The sequence below is a fragment of the Thalassophryne amazonica genome, chromosome 14, assembly GCF_902500255.1.
Source record: "Thalassophryne amazonica chromosome 14, fThaAma1.1, whole genome shotgun sequence".
Taxonomy (NCBI): Eukaryota; Metazoa; Chordata; class Actinopteri; order Batrachoidiformes; family Batrachoididae; genus Thalassophryne; species Thalassophryne amazonica.
Window position 1 is genome coordinate 37,517,980 of NC_047116.1, and position 20,534 is coordinate 37,538,513.

A 20,534-nucleotide genomic window follows, 5' to 3' on the forward strand; every position below is an offset into this window, starting at 1 on the left:
ACGGTGCAAGACGTCGCACAGCGCTCTCAGGCGCCGTCGTCAGCCTGTTTCAAGCTGAAAACCTCCACATTTCAGGCTCTGTTGATCCAGGACGTTGTGAGAGAACAGAGAAGGTTTAGAAGAAGTCGGTTTCAGCATTTTATCCGGATATTCCACTGTTAAAGGAGATTTTTTTAATGAAAGACGTGCGGACGGGTCCGCGCGTCGGGACGCAGCCGGCGCGGTGCGGCGGCACACGAAAAACACCTCCGTGTTGATAACCATTTGTAAAATCCAGGCGGCTTTTGATGGCTTTCAGTGGAGTGAGTATATGAGAAATTGTTTAACAGCTGGACATGTTCCAACTTGTCCTTAAGGCTTCCAACGGAGGTGTTTTTCCTGTGGCGGAGCGTCGCGGTGGCTGCGAGCCGACGCTGCAATCCATCCGCACGTCTTTCATTAAAAAAATCTCCTTTAACAGTGGAATATCCGGATAAAATGCTGAAACCGACTTCTTCTGAAACTTCTCTGTTCTCTCACGACGTCCTGGATCAACAGAGCCTGAAATGTGGAGGTTTCCAGCTTGAAACAGGCCGACGACAGCACCTGAGAGCGCTGCGCGACGTCTCACACCGTGGGAAGTCCTTAAAGTGACAGTATCACCTCAAAATCTCTCATCAGCCGTTAAAATTTTCACTGAAAACCAGCTTAATTTTTCGAACCGTGTCCACTTCGATGTGTCTCACAGGTTTAGAAAAAATTTTGATCAAACAAAGCGCCAGTCTCTCAGCAACTTCTCAGACAAAGGAATTCCGACGAGGGGCTGGACGACTCCTCCCACAAGGAGTGCTCACAGGCGAATGACGTCACCGACAGGCGTGGAAAAACTCACGCATGCGCACGAGGGTTCAAGCATGTCTGACGTAAAAACATATGAATGAAATCCATATAGTTTTTGAAAAAAATAAAAAGGATCTATACTTTATTGACAGACCTCGTATTGTGGACAGTCTACGGCACACCTGTGCACTAATCATGGTGTCTAATCAGCATCTTGGTATGGCACACCTGTGAGGTGGGATGGATTATCTCAGCAAAGGAGAAGTGCTCACTATCACAGATTTAGACTGGTTTGTGAACAATATTTGAGGGAAATGGTGATATTGTGTATGTGGAAAAAGTTTTAGATCTTTGAGTTCATCTCATACAAAATGGGAGCAAAACCAAAAGTGTTGCGTTTATATTTTTGTTGAGTATATAAAGTTCTTTGAGCGTCTGATGCAGATGGAAAAGCACTATATAAATGCAGTCCATTTTACCTTGGGGTAATTTTTGATCCTACGTTGTCCTTTGACCTCCACATTAGAGATATTATGAGGACTGCTTTCTTCCACCTGCGAAATATAGCGAAGATTCGTCCCATCCTGTCTATGCCTGATGCTGAGACCCTGATCCATGCATTTGTCTCTTCTAGATTGGACTAATGCAGTGTTCTATTTTCTGGTGTACCGCAGTCCAGCATTAGGGGTCTCCAATTGGTTCAAAATGCTGCTGCCAGACTTTTGACAGGAAGCAGAAAGTTTGACCACATTACACCCATTTTGGCATCCCTTCACTGGCTTCCTGTCCCTGTGAGATCAGTTTTTAAGGTTCTGTTACTAACCTATGAAATTATTCATGGACTAGCAAGGTGCAGGACTACATCGTGTCCCTAGGGTGAATAAAAAGTCTGCACGTCACAGAGCTTTCTCTTATCGTGCCCCTGTTCTGTGGAATGATCTCCCTGCGTCAATAAAACAGTCAGATTCTGTAGAGATTTTTAAGTCCAGATTTAAGATGCACTTATTTTCCCTAGCATACTGGCATAGTATGTTACTATGCTTTTTACTCTTTTAAATTAATTTTATTAGGAAACTGAGCGGGCCGCGGCCTGAACTTTATCCAAAGTCTGGGTCTTTTAGTGAAGTTTAGGGCTAGTGGCCAGCGATCACCTTAGTATTTCTTCTGTTTTTATTGTTGCTTAATGCTGACAAATTATGCTGTATTTGTTGTCTTTGTCATGCCTGATTCTGTTTTCTCTCTGAGGTGCAGCTCCATCCAGAGATGGGAGTGGTGAAATTGAAATTGAATATAATGGTCAAAAATATATGTTCTTTCACAAATGTGTTTCGTTTGAAAATACTCAACCACTTTATATGAAAAAATATTTGCTAAAAATTAAGTGTATCAATTAAATTACTTTTTAAAAATTGGGGGGGAGAGGGTCACATAGCCAAAGACAACAACACGAACAGAAACAACAAAGAGTGCTTGCTGGAGGGAATAATCACAGCATTATCATTTATAGCATAACATTTGCAGTTGGTATGAATTTTCCGGGAGCTAGAAAGCATATTGTGTTTATTTGAGTGACATGAAAGTTCACAGCAAAATCCTCGCTGTTAATTCGATTTGCATAGTGTGGAAAAAATGGCAATCTCAAGTGTATGTAATTACATAAAGCCAGAAAAATAATATAAATCATGTAAATTTATTTATCTGGCTTTAGTTTTATGGATAAAATATTGACTCTTTAATAGTGTCAGTAGAATATGTTAACACTGTTGGAATCTGTAGGAGAATAATGTTGATAGAAATACCACAAATGAAAGTCACAGGTTTGGCTTCTTCATAAGTATGAGCAGTACTGAAAACTCACAGCAAGTGTGACAAGAACACCTTTTCTTTTTTCTCACTCAATTTGTGAATAGGACTAAAATTAAACATGTGATCAAGTGAATAAATGTGTAGAGTTACATTTTGGTAGCATATGTCTCCAAGCTGCAGGGCGGTGCCCCATGGCTGCACAGGGAACCTACAGAAATAGAAAATCCCTCATGTCCAGCCGTCCAGCCATCGTGTCATGGCTACAGAAAAACTAATTGTCATTGTAGGTGTGCATATTGAATAATCCCAATTTAGATGCCACATCAATGCATAACACCGAGGTGTTTTGTAAAAATTGTTTAGAATTCTTCACATTGTTAACATTACAAAGCCTATGAGACCGCTTTTTTCATTCTATTTTCCTGATGTTGGAAATCGTTACTTCTTTTGAAGTGCAAATATAATGTATAACACGCTGCAACACTTTAATAGACTGACTGACCTAATAGAGACAGGAAGGATTAATTGATCGCTGCAGGTCAAGCTGGAGTAAACCCGCAGTCACAATAGAGAGAAAAGGAAGGATTTGGTGGTGGAGATATGGAAATAGATTGCTCGCTTGCACTCCTGGATTTAAAGTGATGGCGTGACTATGAGCAAACCTGAACTCTGCATGAAAGAATATTTCAGAAAATAATGATGGAACAGAATAAAGTAATGCTGCACATATGCCAGTTAGAGGTGTATTGGTAAAGTCAGCGATTGGGATCCAATGTGTGATGAGTACGAGTGCCTCGCCTCCTTTCTCCAAGAGCTCAGCCACATACCATAGAATTTGCTTCTGGCTATTGTCAGATGTAGACACAGCTAACTTTGATCATTAAATGGTGTGTAAGGCTGATACCAATACTGTACAGTGGTCCTTCGTTTATCGTGGGAGTTACGTTCTAAAAATAGCCCGTAATAAGCGAAATCCACAAAGTAGTCAGCGTTATTTTTTACAATTATTATAGACGTTTTAAGGCTGTAAAACCCCTCACTACACACTTCATACACTTTTCTCAAACAGGCATTAACATTTTCTCACTTTTCTCTCGTGTGTAAACACTCTCAAAGTTCAAACCTTAGTAGAAAAATAAGACCAACCTGTTTTCAGGCCCAAACATTTTTTTTTGAGAAATAAAAATAGAACGTTTTCCTACAAATAATTATGATGGCTTTTAGAACTAAAGAATTTAATTTTAACGATCAACCTACGAGGTTGGACACATAAGAAATTATTAATAGTGACTGACCAGTATTTCACAGTTCCTCTGATCGCGCCTCTTCGCCGCTGTCGCGTCTTTTTCCGCTGAGTCACACCTTGATGCAGGTGTCTTTTTCCGAATGAAGTTCGGGTAGTTGTTGGTGCTCTTTTTTCTTCTGGGCAAGGAGAAGATTCTAATAAACAGACATGCAGAACACAATGCGCATACTCTCCCTTTGCGGTGCCACGACCGGCCTGCTTGATGAGGATGCAGAACACAATGCGCAATAATAAAAAAAAAAAAAAAAAGCATGCAAAATTGGACTAAAAAAATCCGCGAGGCTGTGAAAGGTGAACCGCGTTATAGCGAGGGACCACTGTATTCATAACTCAACAGAATTGCAGCGAGTCCTGAATGGTAACCGCCCAGGAAGACCACCAGTCCACCAGACAAATGTTCATGTTATTGCATTTTTCAGTGATTGCACATATTACAAGTTTTTGGTCATTGTGCCCAATGTTGATAGACGGTGTAAGAAGAAGAAGCTGTGTTAAAAGTACATTCAGTACCTGGAATTCTGTCTTGTTCTTATACAGATGTTAACAATACAGATTTATTTATCTGTCTGAGCTGCTTCGGAACCTAACCACGTGTTAGTGTTGTGCGGTGGGATGAGCCCAACCTCCAAAAAGTACGTAGATATCTCTCACAGCCAGGTGATATGCAACCTCTTGAACTTTTCCATTGTCTAGACAGTGACAGATTTGGAGGGGGGTGGGGTGAGGATTTGAGACCAGGGAGTTGCAACAGCCCCCCCCACACACACACACACCTAGTTGCTGATCATAGGTGTGATTAAAATATGGAAAAAATCTTCCATAAACAAAGGCTGATTGATGAATATTGGTGCGTGATTGTGCAGTTTTTAAGATGGCCAGGTGCTTAGTGTACTTGGTTTCAGTGCGGAAGGTTCCCGGTTCAAACCCCACCCCTGCTACATTTGATGTGGAGTTGTCAGGAAGGGCATCCGGCATAAAAGAGTTGTATCCATTCAGCATTAGGGATGGATATTGATAAGATTTTATCGATATCGATCCAATTCCTTATTGATTCCCTTATCGATACCTCTTGTGAATTTTCTGTGTACTAAAAGTAGGCTTTACAGGTTTTCTATGTCAGTAAGATTTTATTGAGTCTTAAAGTAAATAAATATGAATTTGGTCACTGGATCCTTAAACTCTGGACATAATAAACTCTACATGGTGGATCCTTGATCTCTGGAAATAAATAGAAATAACCTAAATCTATAGTTTCTGTCAAAAGCATTTCCTTTCAGACATTATTGGCTTGAAAGTCTTTCCATACATCTGAGTTGAGCTCTTGCAGCTGGCTGCGCTGCATGTCAGGATGTAATTCATAAAGAATGCAGGATGTCTCATTTTGGGAGGAAAAAAAATGTTTTAGTCGATTGTAGTTTGTATTACAGCATTTAGAAGAGGTGTCATTTTATTTAAAGTGGCAATTCGTTTTGAAGTTATTAAATCCGACCGGACTCTGTCTCGGCAGAGAGCCACACAGTGTTTGGAGCTGTGCCAACGGAACGGAGGATGATTCTCGTTTCTTAACTGCAACAAGAGTCCTAGTTAGTGACTTTAATCCACACAAAAGTGACTCACGATTGACATATTTTAATGGCTTTGAGAGGGGTTAAGAAGCGAACTTTCCGCTTCTGAAGAGCAGCGAATCAAAGAACCAACGAGCCAGTGGAACGAAGCATTGCTTCATTGGTTCACGCTTCAAAGTGGAGTCGCACTGCAGAAGTGGTTGATTACAGATCCACTGCAGGGTCTGCAATCAGTGTAGAGAAATTATCATTTTGTCGACAAACACCCTCAAAAACAACGGCTGCTCTGAAGGACCGATAAGGGAATCGTTAAGCAAAAAGACTATTGATATCGGTGGATCGAATCATTTCTTAACAATACCCAACCCTGTTCAAGCTCATATGCTGAGCTCACAGAGACATGATTATCGCTGCAAAGATAAACAATCTCTCACTCAGTGAGTTTGACACTTTCACCACAAATAGAAACACTTGCTGATGGCTGAGTCCAGTAACCCTTTAAAGACTGGATGCAAGATTCACCTTCTGAAATACTGCAGTCAGGGGCAGCCGTTGATTTCATAAAGATCAAATTATCATCTGCAAGTCAAAGTCCACACTGAAAAAGTTACCGGAGACTCTGCCTGCACCCCACATGGCACTCACAGTCCTCATGTGTAGGCCAGCTATGGTATCAAACAACTTATTGGAGATTCTGCAAATCCTCAGCCTGAAAAAAGTAACATGATTAACCAAATCAAACACTTTGAATAAACCAACTCAGCTCTACTGACATTCAGAGCTAAGATGCAGCAGTGGTTTATTTCTTGGCCATGATCTAAACTGCTGCAGTGGCCTACCAGCAAGCAGCTGGCACTGAATCCTAATAAGAATTACCCTTGCAAGTACCTTGGCCAATACAGAGAGCAGTGTTACACCTGGAGTTGGTGCAATCCAATCAGACACCTTTCACTTTCTCGAGAGAGTCAACACGATACGTGTATTTGTATTGAACCGTTTTGGTACGGGACGTTCGGTTCGGTACAGAGCTGTTCACGGATGAGTTTGCATTGCGTGTGTTTACATTCAGTGTTGCCAACTTGGCGACTTTCTCACTGAATCTGGCGATTTTTCCAAACCCTCAACGATTTATTTTCTCCAAAGCGACTAGCGACAAATCTAGCTACTTTTCCTGGCATTACCAGAGACTTTTCTGATGTTTGGTGACTAAAAGTGAAAGTCTCTGTTGTCACCAAGTGGCAGCAGGTGTCCCCCTCCTCCACTGCCTGCAGCAGCCTGTAAAGCATTGAGCAGAGGGATATCTACAATCCTCCTCACTCAGACTCGCTCAGCCTACTGACCTCGTTTGCTGCGCTGTGATTAAATAGTCCCCAGATTGAAAAGACCTGGCCTTGAGAAGTTATTTTATTTTAATACGTGATGGCCAATTTTTTTTGGCAAAATAAATAAACAAACCAAGAATCAAGTTTATTTGTGTTTCTAAATATTTTAAGATGGTTTTACTCACTTTTTTGCCTATCCCAAAATGTTTTTGTTTTCAAAACTTTATTTAAAAAGATATATTAATAAACATTAAATGAACAGTTAAGGCCACAATAATATTCCAGTATTATTATAAATCGTAAGAGATATAAAATAAAATAAATTTTACAAAAGTAAAGGGATTCTTTAACATTAATTCTCTTTAAAAAATTCCTTATAGAATGTGACAGTTTTGGACAAGTTAATTTTTCTGGCAAAAAATATGAAGGTTGAATAAAATTGAACAGGGCTTCATGCTGGAACTGCTGTGCTGCACTTTACTTGTGGAAAGGTTTTGTCAAAAGCTGTTTACTAGGAACTTATTTTTGTAATATTTCATACATTTGTTGTTTATTTGAGAACATTTTATTTAACTTATTGCCAGGAACCACTGTGCAGTTATTTTATTTTTCTGTTTGTATAATGTTACAATAAATTGTTTGTTTAAACAACAAGCAAATTTTGGTTTTGCATTTTGTTCCCATACTGTACTGAAAATGAACTCAACCGAGGTACGTATTGAACCATGATTTTTGTGTATCATTACACCCCTACTATCTATTTATCTGTCTACCTACCTACAGTAGTGTTCAGAATAATAGTAGTGCTATGTGACTAAAAAGATTAATCCAGGTTTTGAGTATATTTCTTATTGTTACATGGGAAACAAGGTACCAGTAGATTCTCACAAATCCAACAAGACCAAGCATTCATGATATGCACACTCTTAAGGCTATGAAATTGAGCTATTAGTAAAAAAAAGTAGAAAAGGGGGTGTTCACAATAATAGTAGTGTGGCATTCAGTCAGTGAGTTCATCAATTTTGTGGAACAAACAGGTGTGAATCAGGTGTCCCCTATTTAAGGATGAAGTCAGCACCTGTTGAACATGCTTTTCTCTTTGAAAGCCTGAGGAAAATGGGACGTTCAAGACATTGTTCAGAATAACAGTGTAGTTTGATTAAAAAGTTGATTGGAAAGGGGAAAACTTATACGCAGGTGCAAAAAATTATAGGCTGTTCATCTCCAATGATCTCCAATGCTTTAAAACGTGCTTTAAAACGTTTGAGAAGTGTGGAAGAAAATGGAAAACAACCATCAAAATGTATACAAGAATAACCAGAATGGCAAAGGCTCACCCATTGATCAGCTGCAGGATGATCAAAGACAGTCTGGAGTTACCTGTAAGTGCTGTGATAGTTAGAAGACGCCTGTGTGAAGCTAATTTATTTGCAAGAATCCCCCGCAAAGTCCCTCTGTTAAATAAAAGACGTGTAAAAGAGGTTACAGTTTGCCAAAGAACACATCAACTGGCCTAAAGAAAAATGGAGGGATATTTTGTGGACTGATGAGAGTAAAATTGTTCTTTTGGGGTCCAAGGGCCACAGACAGTTTGTGAGATGACCCTCAAACATCTAAATTCAAGCCACAGTTCACAGTGAAGACAGTGAAGCATAGTGGTGCAAACATCATGATATGGGCATGTTTCTCCTACTATGGTGTTGTGCCTATATCGCATACCAGGTATCATGGATCAGTTTGGATATGTCAAAATACTTGAAGAGGTCATGTTGCCTTATGCTGCTGAGGACATGCCCTTGAAATGGGTGTTTCAACAAGACAATGACCCCAAGCACACTAGTAAACCAGCAAAATCTTGGTTCCAAACCAACAAAATTAATGCCTTGCAGATGTGAAGAAATCATGAAAAACTGTGGTTATACAACTAAATACTAGTTTAGTGATTCACAGGATTGCTAAAAAAGCAGTTTGAACATAATATTTTTGACTTTGTAGCGTCAACAGCAGATGCTACTATTATTGTGAACACCCCCTTTTCTACTTTTTTTTTACTAATAGCCCAATTTCATAGCCTTAAGAGTGTGCATATAATGAATGCTTGGTCTTGTTGGATTTGTGAGAATCTACTGAATCTACTGGTACCTTGTTTCCCATGTAACAATAAGAAATATACTCAAAACCTGGATTAATCTTTTTAGTCACATAGCACTACTATTATTCTGAACACTACTGTACCTACCTACCCTACCAAAATAATTTCAGCCCCAGTACCACAGATCTCTGCAGTTTTACCCTCAAGCAGGTGTTTTATCACCTTTGGAGATTGGGTGGTATGCACTTCATCCATTAACCGTGCTGTCACTTGCCGTAACTGTGGTCGGATGAGGTGCAGGTTTATATGAATGCAGTGCTTCAGTTCCTCTGTAAGCAGCCTGAAGGTCACTAGACCACAGGCGTTGTGTTACCTGGTTACAGATTCCTCAACAACTACTACCTCCTTCTTTACCCTCAGTGCCTTCACAGCCAACTTTCTCAGTTCCATACACAACCACAAACTGCCACCATGCCATGCAGTACAACTCAGAGATGAAATGTCTCCTCCTCTGAACCCTGTCATCTCCATTGTAATCTCTGGTGCCTTTAAACTGGAACACTTACATTCCATTCTGGTCATTTGGTGTGTCCGTGTTTGCAGGTACTCCACTCGGATTGCATGCATAGTCAAAATAGTCTGTGTCTTAAAAAGAAGCAATTCTGTAACACAGCAACAATTTTACGTATTCTTAATGGTGTGAGCCAGCTGTTACTCATACTAGAAAAACATATATAGCCAAGTTGGCTGGACAAGAAAACATCAGTTTTTTGTTTGTTTGTTTTGTTTTAAAAGAAAGAAATCACCCATCACCTTGGAGCCTCAACAATCAATACTTGCTGTTGTGTTTCTCTGGCTGATAGGGGCACTTTGTAGTGTTTGTCCTACATGCTCAGGCAGTACAGCACACTTTGTCCAGTAAACGTTATAAGACGAGCATCTTGGGTTGCCACAAACAAATAGATTTTTTTAGCAGAACTCAGCCGAAGGGATGACACAGTGTTTTTTGTTTTTTGGTTTGTTTTTTGTTTGTTTGTTTTTTTGTTTGTTTTTTTTAGAGAATAACTTTTCAGAAACATTCTTGTGCTTTTGCTGCACTCTTCATACAAACTGCAAATTTATGCAAATGCATCCTGTTGATCTGTCTATTGGAGATTTTCTGCTCTTGCTCAAACACTTCAAAAATAATGATAGCAATTTGTTGCAGCATATTTATTTAATTGGAAAGTGTGAATAATAACGGCTAAATTTACATTTTTCCTCCTGCGTGTCAGAGTGGTTGTGCTGTTTCCTTTTTTCAAAATTATAGTGCTTACTTAATGTGCTGTCAGTGCTTATGGACGAGTGCTTAAAATGAACAATCGATAATCACTCGTTCCTCTGTCTCCATCACTTTCACTCTGTCTCCTCCATTCTCAGGTGCGCACATGTCCATGGGCAAAGCCCACTGATCCCATCATAGCAACACCAACCACCTGGCCCCTCCCACACTGTCCTCTCCACCACTTCAGTCACCATGACGTCCACCAGCCAGCTTCTGGGCCTGGCTGAGGTGGGGCTGAGGTGTGACCAGGAGATCGAGAGGCGATATGAAATTGTGCCGTCGGTGGTCTGCTCCATGTGCTGCCTCTTTGGAATCATCTACTGCTTCTTTGGTGAGTGAAGAAACAGTCCAAGCTCTACTTTGAAAATGCGATCCAGTAGACATGGAAGCTTGTCTCTAAAGATGCCATGAACACTTGCCGGATTTTATGAACAGCCTGTTTCAACAAGCACCTTGTGTGCTAGTTCATGTACAGATGCTGAAATTCAGAAATACAGTAGTGTGATCCCAGTTCATTCACTTGTGTTTTAAAGTTTCAACACCAAATCAACTGGAATGTTTTAAAGCATATGTTTTAAATCAGATGATGTGCAGACACCCTGTTTGACAAAGTTTGTGATTTCTTCCTTTTGATACAGACTCTGGAGCAATTGTTTGAAAAAGGTTTTCAAATACACCGGAGCAGTGTTTCAAGATAGCATCACTTCTGAAAGGCTTGGGTGCTATCTCCAGCCACACGTTCTATCTATTATTGAATTCTGATTTTACTTTTCTGTTCTCTTGGAGATTTTGGCTAATATGTGACCACATTAAGATGTCTTCTTTTTGATACAGACTCTGGGACGGTATTTGAAACAGGTTTTTTGCTTATGAAAAGTCTGGCACTATCTCCAGCCATACATTCTATCTTTTGTTAAATACTGGTTTAATGTTCACATTATGTCTGTTTTGTCTAATCTTTGTCCACATGTTGATGTTTCATTCTTGGCTTTGGAACATTGTGTCGAAACAAGTTTTGAAATACTCTAGAACAAACTCTAGTTTGAGTTTGCTTACAGAAAGTTTTGACATGATGTCCAGCTATGCATTCTGTTTTTTTTTTTGTTTTTGTTTTTTTCATTCTGGTTTAAGTTCTTATTCTTATGTATGTTTTGTGTCGTATTTATCCATGTAATGATGTACGTTTTGGCACTGTCTCCAGCCACACATTCTATCTCTTGATTAATTCCAATTTTAGTCTCCCTTTCTGTTGTATATTTTACTGTGATTACTCAAACAGGTCAATTCTCTCACTTCTGAAAATGAACCACTGTTTCATTTAGTTTAAAGCTTAAAAAAGCCTTACTGCTGCTGTAAGTTGTTGAATATTTCAGGGGTTTAAACTTGAAATATATATATATATATATATATATATATATATATATATATATATATATATATATATATTAGGGCTGGGCAACGTTAACGTGCTAACGTTGCGTTAATTATTGAGGTCATAACGCTGCGTTTTTTTTGTTTGTTTGTTTTTTTAGCCTTTTATGACTGTTGCTCGTTGCCTTTTATTTTGAAAGCGTCAGTCGGGGGCGAGCTTATGCTGCTGCTTCCTGCTGATAGCTGAGTTCACACAGAAAACGATACGAGGATCGAGAAAAGTACAGGCTATGCAATGCACAACAAAACAAAATGCAGAAAGACGCCGAACTTTTGAATGGACATTTTCGGTACAAAGTTCTACAGGATCAGGCCCGGATCCAGACCAGTTTGGACTGATGCAGCTGCATCGGTCAAATTTTTTTTTTACGCATCGTTCGTCATCGGTAAAAAAAAAAAATCTTGAATAATCTCGAATAGCCGAACGTGTCCCCGCGGTGAACACAGCTTTTCGGTGGTTTTCGTGTCAACCTATAGTCCGTAAATTATACAGATTTTTCCGAGTTTCAGAGTCATACGGACGTACAAACAAAGTCGGATATTCAGGGTTTGGTCTGTAATAAACTATTTCTGCAGCGCGGCTCCACTTTGAAACCACGAACCATTGAAGCAATGCTTCGATCCAGTAGCTCGTTGATTCTTTGATTCGCTGCTCTTCAGAAACGGCAAGCCACTTCTTAACCCCTCGCAAAGCCATTAAAATATCATCAGTCACTTTTGAATCGTCCTCCGTTCCGTTCACATAGCTCGAAACGCTGCGCGGCTGAGACAGAGTCCGGTCGGAATTAATAACTTCAAAATGAATCGCCACTTTAAATAAAATGACACCTCTTTCCAAATGTAATACAGACAAGAAACTACAATCGAATAAAACGTTTTTTCCCTCCCAAAATGAAATGTGCTGTATTTTATTTTCAAATTACATCCTGAAGTGAAGCACAGCAGCTGTAAGAGCTCAGCTCAGATATATGGAAACACATTCATGCCAATGTCTGAAAGGAAATGCTTTTGAGAAAAACAGATTTTGTTTATTCCTATTTATGTCCAGAGATCAAGGATTCACCATGTAGAGTTCATTATGTACAAAGTTTAAGGATCCAGTGACCAAATTCATATTTATTTACTTTAAGACTCAATAAAATGTTCAATTTCAATTCAGTTTAATTGGCTTATAAAGTGCCAAATCACAACAAAATCTAAATATACTAAAACAAATACATCACAATTGTACACATATCAAATTGTGGTATGTGTACAATTGTGATGTATTTGTTTTAGTACATTTAGTCATGGACATGAATATTGTTATTTTGATATGAAACAGGATAACAAATGACCTACCAGTGGTTTTATATTTGATTTCATTAGTGTGTTTCAGTTGAAATTTACATTTTCAAATTTATGCAATGTTCATTTACATTTTCAAATAAAACTGTGCTTTTAAGCGGCTTTTGAATTCATTTTTGGGTTTCACATATACCATGCGATTAATCATGATTAATCACAGAAAGTCATTGAGTTAATGCGATTAAGATTTTTTATTTTTGCCCACCCCTAATATATATATATATATATATATATATATATATATATATATATATATATATATATATATATATATATATATATATATATATATATATATATATATATATATATATATATGAAATTGAAACTCTGTGGAGTTGAGCTTTATATACAATTCTTAAAGTTTCTGCTGTTGCTCATTTTCCTATCATTGTGGGGTTCATTCACCTCTGCTGGTGTATTGATTTGGGAGCTGTGCAGAATGCTTCTACTGTTTCATGGCTGATAATGAATTCTACTGACTGTAAGCTGCTGTTGGATTCCTGTAAGATATTCCTCATAATGTGTTCCACCACAGTAAAATGATTCATCTTGCACTCTTCTCGATTAAAATGACAAAGAACTTTCATATCTCTTGCCGTACCCCCATAGCAGCTCTCTGTCATCATGCCTACTGAAGAAACACAAACTTGAGAGGGGACAGCCTGCTGTCATGTTACTTAGAGAAGTAAACATTTCATTTTCTTTTTATCCATTCAGAGCAAACTGACCATTGCATCATTGCTTTTAAAAGAATAAAGTAAATAACTGCCAGGCTCTTTTCTACTGCGGCACTGAAAGCATGCACTCTGTTGTTACATGAGGTGCTTTTTTCTTTTTGGGGCAACAAGTTCCTGCTGTCATCCCAATGAGCTTGGATGTAAAGTAATTAGAGTCAAGATTAATCCATAAATAATTGAATCAAGAGGTCTGCAGTGATGCCTGGTTACAAGCTGTTTGCATCGGGCTGCTGCTCAATTACAGCATGCAGAAGTAAAATACCTCTGTTAAAATGATTAAGTAAATTAACAGTTCAGAACTGCAAAATATGTGGTTTGCTGCAAAGTGACATACATAACAATAAAAAAAAGCAAATCCATAAAACTGTAGTGTGTAGGATTTATTGTGTTTGGTGTTGTAGTGTTGAGGTTGCAGATTGCATTATGCTGGTGCCGGTCACGATCTTGTTTTCCTTCTGTTTTTCACTTCTTTGCCGTCAGAGATTCATGCTCGCTTGCTTTTTCTTGTGATAAGCAATGTCTCTGATTCTCCGTTTAACAAACATGAGGGTTCTCAAATGTGTTAGCCTGCCCTAGCAACCAGTAGATTGGATATTGCAATAATGAACAGATGGTTATGAATGCTGCATTTCACTTCTGCTAGTAAACATCCCTAAATTCTGCACACTGTCGTCTTAAATGTACAAAACTGTGGCTAAAATTTGTGATTTATCTTTTAACATTAGTGAGTAATAAAAAATTAAAATAGATTGGAATTGCTTTCATGGTTAAATTGACTAAATACCACATGAATAATTGTAAAATTGCAAAATATCTCTATTAGGACAATGAGCAGGAGAACACTAAAATATAATGACTCTGTTAAGAATGGCTTGTAATTTCTGTAAAAAGGTACAATTAAAGCCTTGTATTGCCTTGGGTCTGCTTATGATAATTACCTTCACAAAGCAGAATTGTAGTTTTTGCATTTCTCTGTCATTTCATTAGCCAGATTACTTTAAAACTAAGCACTTTTTATGTAAATTGGTGGAGAGGATGGGTCAGGCTGAAACAGATAGTTTATTAACAAAGTAGCAGTCTTTATGTACCGTAACTACCATATATTTGCAAGAATCTTAGCAAGATATCATAGGAACAACTAGGCCAGTTTTGATCAACCTTGGCAGATTGAGCCTATGGATGGAAAGAACTGATTTCATTTTGGTTTGGATTGGTCAACAGCTAAGGTCAGAGGTCATGGTCAAATACCAGGTCCCATGCTAATATACTGGAAAATGGACAATTTTAGGGAAATAAATGCAGATATTTTATTGCTGGTGAACTTGACAGTGTAAAAACCCATGTACCATTTTTCTTTTTTCATTCATTGTTGTGGATTTGGTGTGGCTGTGCTCGCTAAGCACTTTTGATCTAGTTTGGAGTTTGTCCACATAGTTTGCATGATGAGGAAACTTCTTTTAATGCTGCAAAATGGGGTGTTTTGGGGTCTTGCTGGCCACATCTTGAGTATGTCTCATACCGTTGCTATGTAGATAATATCTGATTATGCATTTGACTCTGAATGTGGACAAATTATCTATACTAGAAGATTGTTGGATATCTGACATTTAATTGTCACTTAATGCAAATTGCTTCCTGGACTCTGCCATCAGAAATGTGTCTATATCCTGTTAAAGTGTTCAATCTGGAGACAAATTCACTTATTTTAGCAATGACGTGCATGTCCCAACTCCTGAGAGGAACTCATGTATTTGTAAGGTTTCCAGACAGAAGTGTTTGGTGATGTTGATACCTTTGTAGAAGAATGAAAGCCCACATCTTTAGGGTCCTCTCTTACTGTATGGCTGTGAGAACTGGATGCTAGGCAGTGTCCCAAGGTGATGAGTGGATAATAAATATGTATCACAGTCGGAAGTGGTAACGATTATACATGCATTTGTTTAGTCATGTCTGGAGTATTGCATTTCATTGCTCATCTGCATCACTAAGGGCCCTTTCACACATAATAGAAGAAAACAGAAAAAAAATCCACGAACCAAAAACAAAATGGGGAGCCATGAAACCTACATGGCTGGGCAGGCGTGCACAATACCACGGCAACTGTTTCTTGCACTCTCGCGCGCATGAACGAACACAGTGTGAACAGCTGGAACGTGCTGCACCACATCACGCTGCTGCTGTGCAGAAAAAAATAAAAACCACACACCAATAAAAAAAAAAGCCGCAATTTATTGAATCCCTCTTATCGAACGAACAATACAAGTATGAACCTTCTGTTCCTCTGCAGATGACCCGTGTCATAGACGTACAGTCATGAAATGACATGAATGACGCAGTGCGCGCTTATCACGTCCACATCTGCTGGCCACGCGTGTCCAGCCGGCCCCACGTGCGTGTCTAGTGAGCAGCGCACCATGTTGACCAGAGCTCACGTGGGTGACGTGACATTCAAATCAACAGCTGAGTGTTCACATGAACAGACGGTCTTTTTTACATGGAGCAGCTTGCCAGTGTGCGCGCTGAGCGGCCGCTCCAGCTCATGCCAAAGGCGATGTATGTTTTATGTATTTCTACATGAGGATAGCATGCACACGCCTCATGGTGTAGAGTTGTTATGTCATGTCCTCCAAAACAAGGTAAATGTTGTCCGGGTCCAGAGATTCCAATTGCAGCGGCTCACACAGACACGCCCACTTTTTTTGATCATCCCACAGAACAAAGTGTCACTCTCGTTTTCTTTGCTCTGTGATAATTTTTTTTAGATATTTCTTATGGAATTGTGTATGTAGTTATTGTAGTATTTATTTATATCATTGTCATTTCCAACTGTCAGTGTGTGGCGATCAGTTGAGAGGCACCTTGGTGTTCTGTGTGCGCTCAGACGTGGCTGGCCGTCCCACATGTGATCATGTCTGTACATACATATCAGCATTTCATGCAAGTGTGCCCCCCCCCCCCCCACACACACACACACACACCACGTGTTGGGGGAGCGCAAAACACATTGCGGGGTGGGGGGGAGCGGAGGAGCAACACATGTGCGATACACACGGACACCACGTGTTGAGGGGGGAGCCAACACTCTGGCACACCGCGTGTGTTGCTTGCTGATGCCACACTCGTGGGGCACTTAAGACAAATTTCACAGCTACCTCAAAAGCAGTCACCTGCTCTCTGTTTTCATGCTGATTGTGTGTATGGCACCACATTTCCTAAGTGCTCCACAAGTGGTAATGGATGTTCGTGTATGACACCTGAAATTTGGCCGACACCTGCCGAGAGAGAGATCAAATGGGCTCTTACAGGGCATTCTCTCGTCTTTTGGCTGCTGGTGTGCGCAAATGGTTGTAGCGACAGGTGTACAAGGTATTAGAGGCAGCTCTGATTTTTCATGAATGGCATTTGATTCACCTTCATGTGCTCGTCGGCTTCAATAGTGTTATGTGTGAAGGGGCCCTCAAGTCTGTCTCCCATTACCGTTATTTGGCCCCAATTTCCGTCTTAATTTCAAAATTGAGAAAATCAGGCAGAATGTTTTCAAAATCATATCCAAAATTTACATGTAATTACAGTTCTTACTATTACCTACTATTTTATATATGATTACATAAGATTTACATTATGTTTGTTTTGTTTTTGGGTTTTTTGCATGTCTCTCCCCGTGTTTTCCCCCCACACTTTTCCAAAAAGGTCATATTTCTCTATTAAACCTTCCAAAAAAACTGTCTTCCGTTGAAGAGCATGACATGCCTTTCATGGATTTCATTTTGCAGAGAACAATAGGTCCTGATTACTGCATATTGTACCCGATTTTTCACTTTCAACTATTTTTACACACTCTGCACCAGGTAAATTTGATTATTCACTTTTTTGGATCACAGTTTTTCCCAACATTATGAATATTGCTCATAATGTTCTAAAAATGCTACTTTTACCACCCGATTTCAGGCAACCCATTTTTCTTTCATGTATCAAAAATCAGAAATGGGAAAGAAGCTTAAGGCCTCCTTGGACAAAAGGAAGTCTTCCCAGAGGTCCCATGTGACACCAATTTTGACTTTTCTGCATGGGTTTCCCATGAATTCCGACTTCATTTTTAGATTTTGATAACCACTTTCAGGGCTCAGTATGGTCAGAAGCCTCTTTATGGAACCTTCATCTGTTTGTTTTGAGTGGGTGTCTTGGTGGTTCATCACTCCTTGATTCATTTTGGAACCTTCTTCCACTGGACTTGAGATCAGTTGACACTGTACAAAGGAAGATGTTTCAGACTCACTTGAGCAGGATTGTTTCTATTTAGCCCTATTTTTATTTGGTTGTAGCTGTGTTCTGAATGTATTTTTTTATGTAAAGCTTTTTTCCCCCTTTTGACAGTGATTTGACAGTCATCTATTGTGCTTTTATTTAGTCTTAATGCTGGACTAAAATGATCTGTCATAGCTCATCAAAAAAATAAATAAATAAATTTGAAAAACTTAATATTTCAAGCAGCTGCCAACGTTAAATTGGTTCTGATGTTTAAACAAGTGTGGAAGCTGAATTCTATAACTACTAACATCAAGTCTTAACTGTGAAGATGTCACAAGATGTCAAAAGCAGAACAGCATGATTTCACCATCTGTTGTCTTTTTTAGTTTGATAGCTAATTCAGAAAAAATACTTTTTTAAATCTCAGCTACAAAGCTAGAAAATAATTATAAATAATAATTTAATATATTTCTACTGTGAGTGCCAGACTGTGTTTTCTAGCTGTGGAAATAGTCATAAAAATAAATAAAATCTCTGTTCTACAAATGAGAAACACACATAAGTAGCAATCGCCAAAAATCCCACAGTCACATTTCATGCATGTGGCATTGTTTTAATGGGGGTCGGTGGGGAAAAGAATTTCCCTCTTGCTGCTGTCATTTAATCAAGTCAGAAATACAAAGTTTGTTCAGAAATGCCGGGCTCTTTTACAGAAAGATGGAGCATGCAGGAGAAAAGAAAAAAGAGACAGAAGACACACTGAGTTCAAAACGAGATGGATTTTGTGATGGCTGGAGGAGACAGCATGCAAACAAAAGAAAAGGCAGTAGGATGATGTGATGATGAGAAAGATGAGCAGTGAAAGAAAGAGTGGTGAAGTGTAGAGCCTGAAGAAAACAGATACACAGAAAGGAATGATGTCTAAAAAAAGAGGGACAGGGGAGAGGAAGATCACATTAATATGGAGAATGCTCTGAGCCAAAGGAAATTTTTCTCTCATTTTTCTGATATGGATTTATCTACACTACCAAAATTGGATGGAGGTTACAATTTTATGCTTGTTTGTCTATTTTCCAGTTATCAGTCAGAAACCACGTGCTAAAAAAGAGAGATAGCTGATGTTCTGTGAAAATTATCTGAAAAATAATTCAGAAACCAAAAAAAAAAAAAAAAACACCACAAAAAGGCCGCGATTCAAGTGCCTGAACTAAATACACACTCCTGGCATTTGATCACATCTAATTTAGATTATGAAACGCCACTTATAACAGGAATTTGAAAAAAAATTTCCAAGATAAAATTTTGTGGAATTAGAAACTAGTGTTGGTGGAGGTTTCTCCATGTATTATATTGTTTGCATCATTGTAAGTCACAGGTGGCTGTATTTAACCAGCATTTTTTTACATTTTATCAAGATACCATATTTTTTTTGTCTGCAGGCAGATCACACATCATACTAGCTTTGCAGCATAATTGACATCGACACTGACAGACCAAACGAAGCAGTCGTTTAGGGTGTTCAACCTGAAATCTTCACTCTTCATTTTTCAAAATGTGAATTAAATTATTTCATTTCATTCCTTATTGTACATCTTTCAAGTCGATTTTTGAATACCACAGAGAGCAAGAGGACCAGAAATGCCCTATTAGTCAGAGACACAAGGACAGATCTACAGTGACGCTGGTAGATTTTTGCTTTGCCATGGAGCAACTTCCCTGACAATGGCTGAATGAGAATAGCCTTACGTGTGTCTGACATACAAGGATGCATATTGAACATTCTCTGGAAAATAATGATTTTGAGCCTAATCATTGCATTTCATAAAATGGCAGTAGTTACAAGCAGCAAAATCACAGAGACAAATGTTTAGATACCTTCTTTTTGTAAAATAAAAGTTAATTTAAACGCATTACCAGTTGTTTTTCCTCCAAAAAGGCATTTATAGTCCCCCTCTATGTTTAGATTTTGGGTATTTTGGGCAAAGCTCAAAGAAAAGGTAAAAGAAAATTTTGTCTGAAATACACCCAGGCTGACATACATATATTGATCAGCAAAATATGTGATTGGAGAGACATATGTATATTTAGCTGTATTTTATATTGTGATGTGCAAGATATGTGTCAGTCCTCTGATGCCTTTCATTCAGTGGCTTGATGTTGCAGTTTGGTGACCTCAAAATTAAACAAAAATTACAACATTACATGGAAGCAACTGTATCCTCACACATACGTGGAAGGATACAGATCCTGAATGTTGCATCTGTGTGAACAAACCAGAGGAACAGAATGTCAGCTTTTCTACAGGATAAAATCAAGATGACAACTGTGTGATCACTGCAGATTGTATGATCAGTTAGTAATTCTAAATTGCTCTAAATACAACAGTTGTGAAACATACAGCGACTGTTAGCTTTACTTTTATTCAAGGAGACTGAAATGACATCCAGAAAACAAACATGAGGGGATAGAACAGATTAAAAGAAGCTGGAAGAGCTGCATCAAATGAATGAGACGGGGCAACAATAGAGGAGTGC

The 20,534-nt window shown here is 38.8% G+C and overlaps 1 protein-coding gene across 1 annotated transcript in view; it reads left to right on the forward strand.

Annotated features, from left to right (window-relative positions):
- Positions 1 to 20,534, forward strand: part of LOC117524461 (transmembrane protein 198-B-like) — a 93,653-nt gene that overhangs the window by 51,125 nt on the left and 21,994 nt on the right. Inside the window, exon 2 of the mRNA XM_034186252.1 lies at positions 10,330 to 10,565. Coding sequence (XP_034042143.1) covers positions 10,427 to 10,565 — 139 coding nt within the window. The 5' untranslated portion in view covers positions 10,330 to 10,426. The remainder of the gene's footprint in view (positions 1 to 10,329; positions 10,566 to 20,534) is intronic.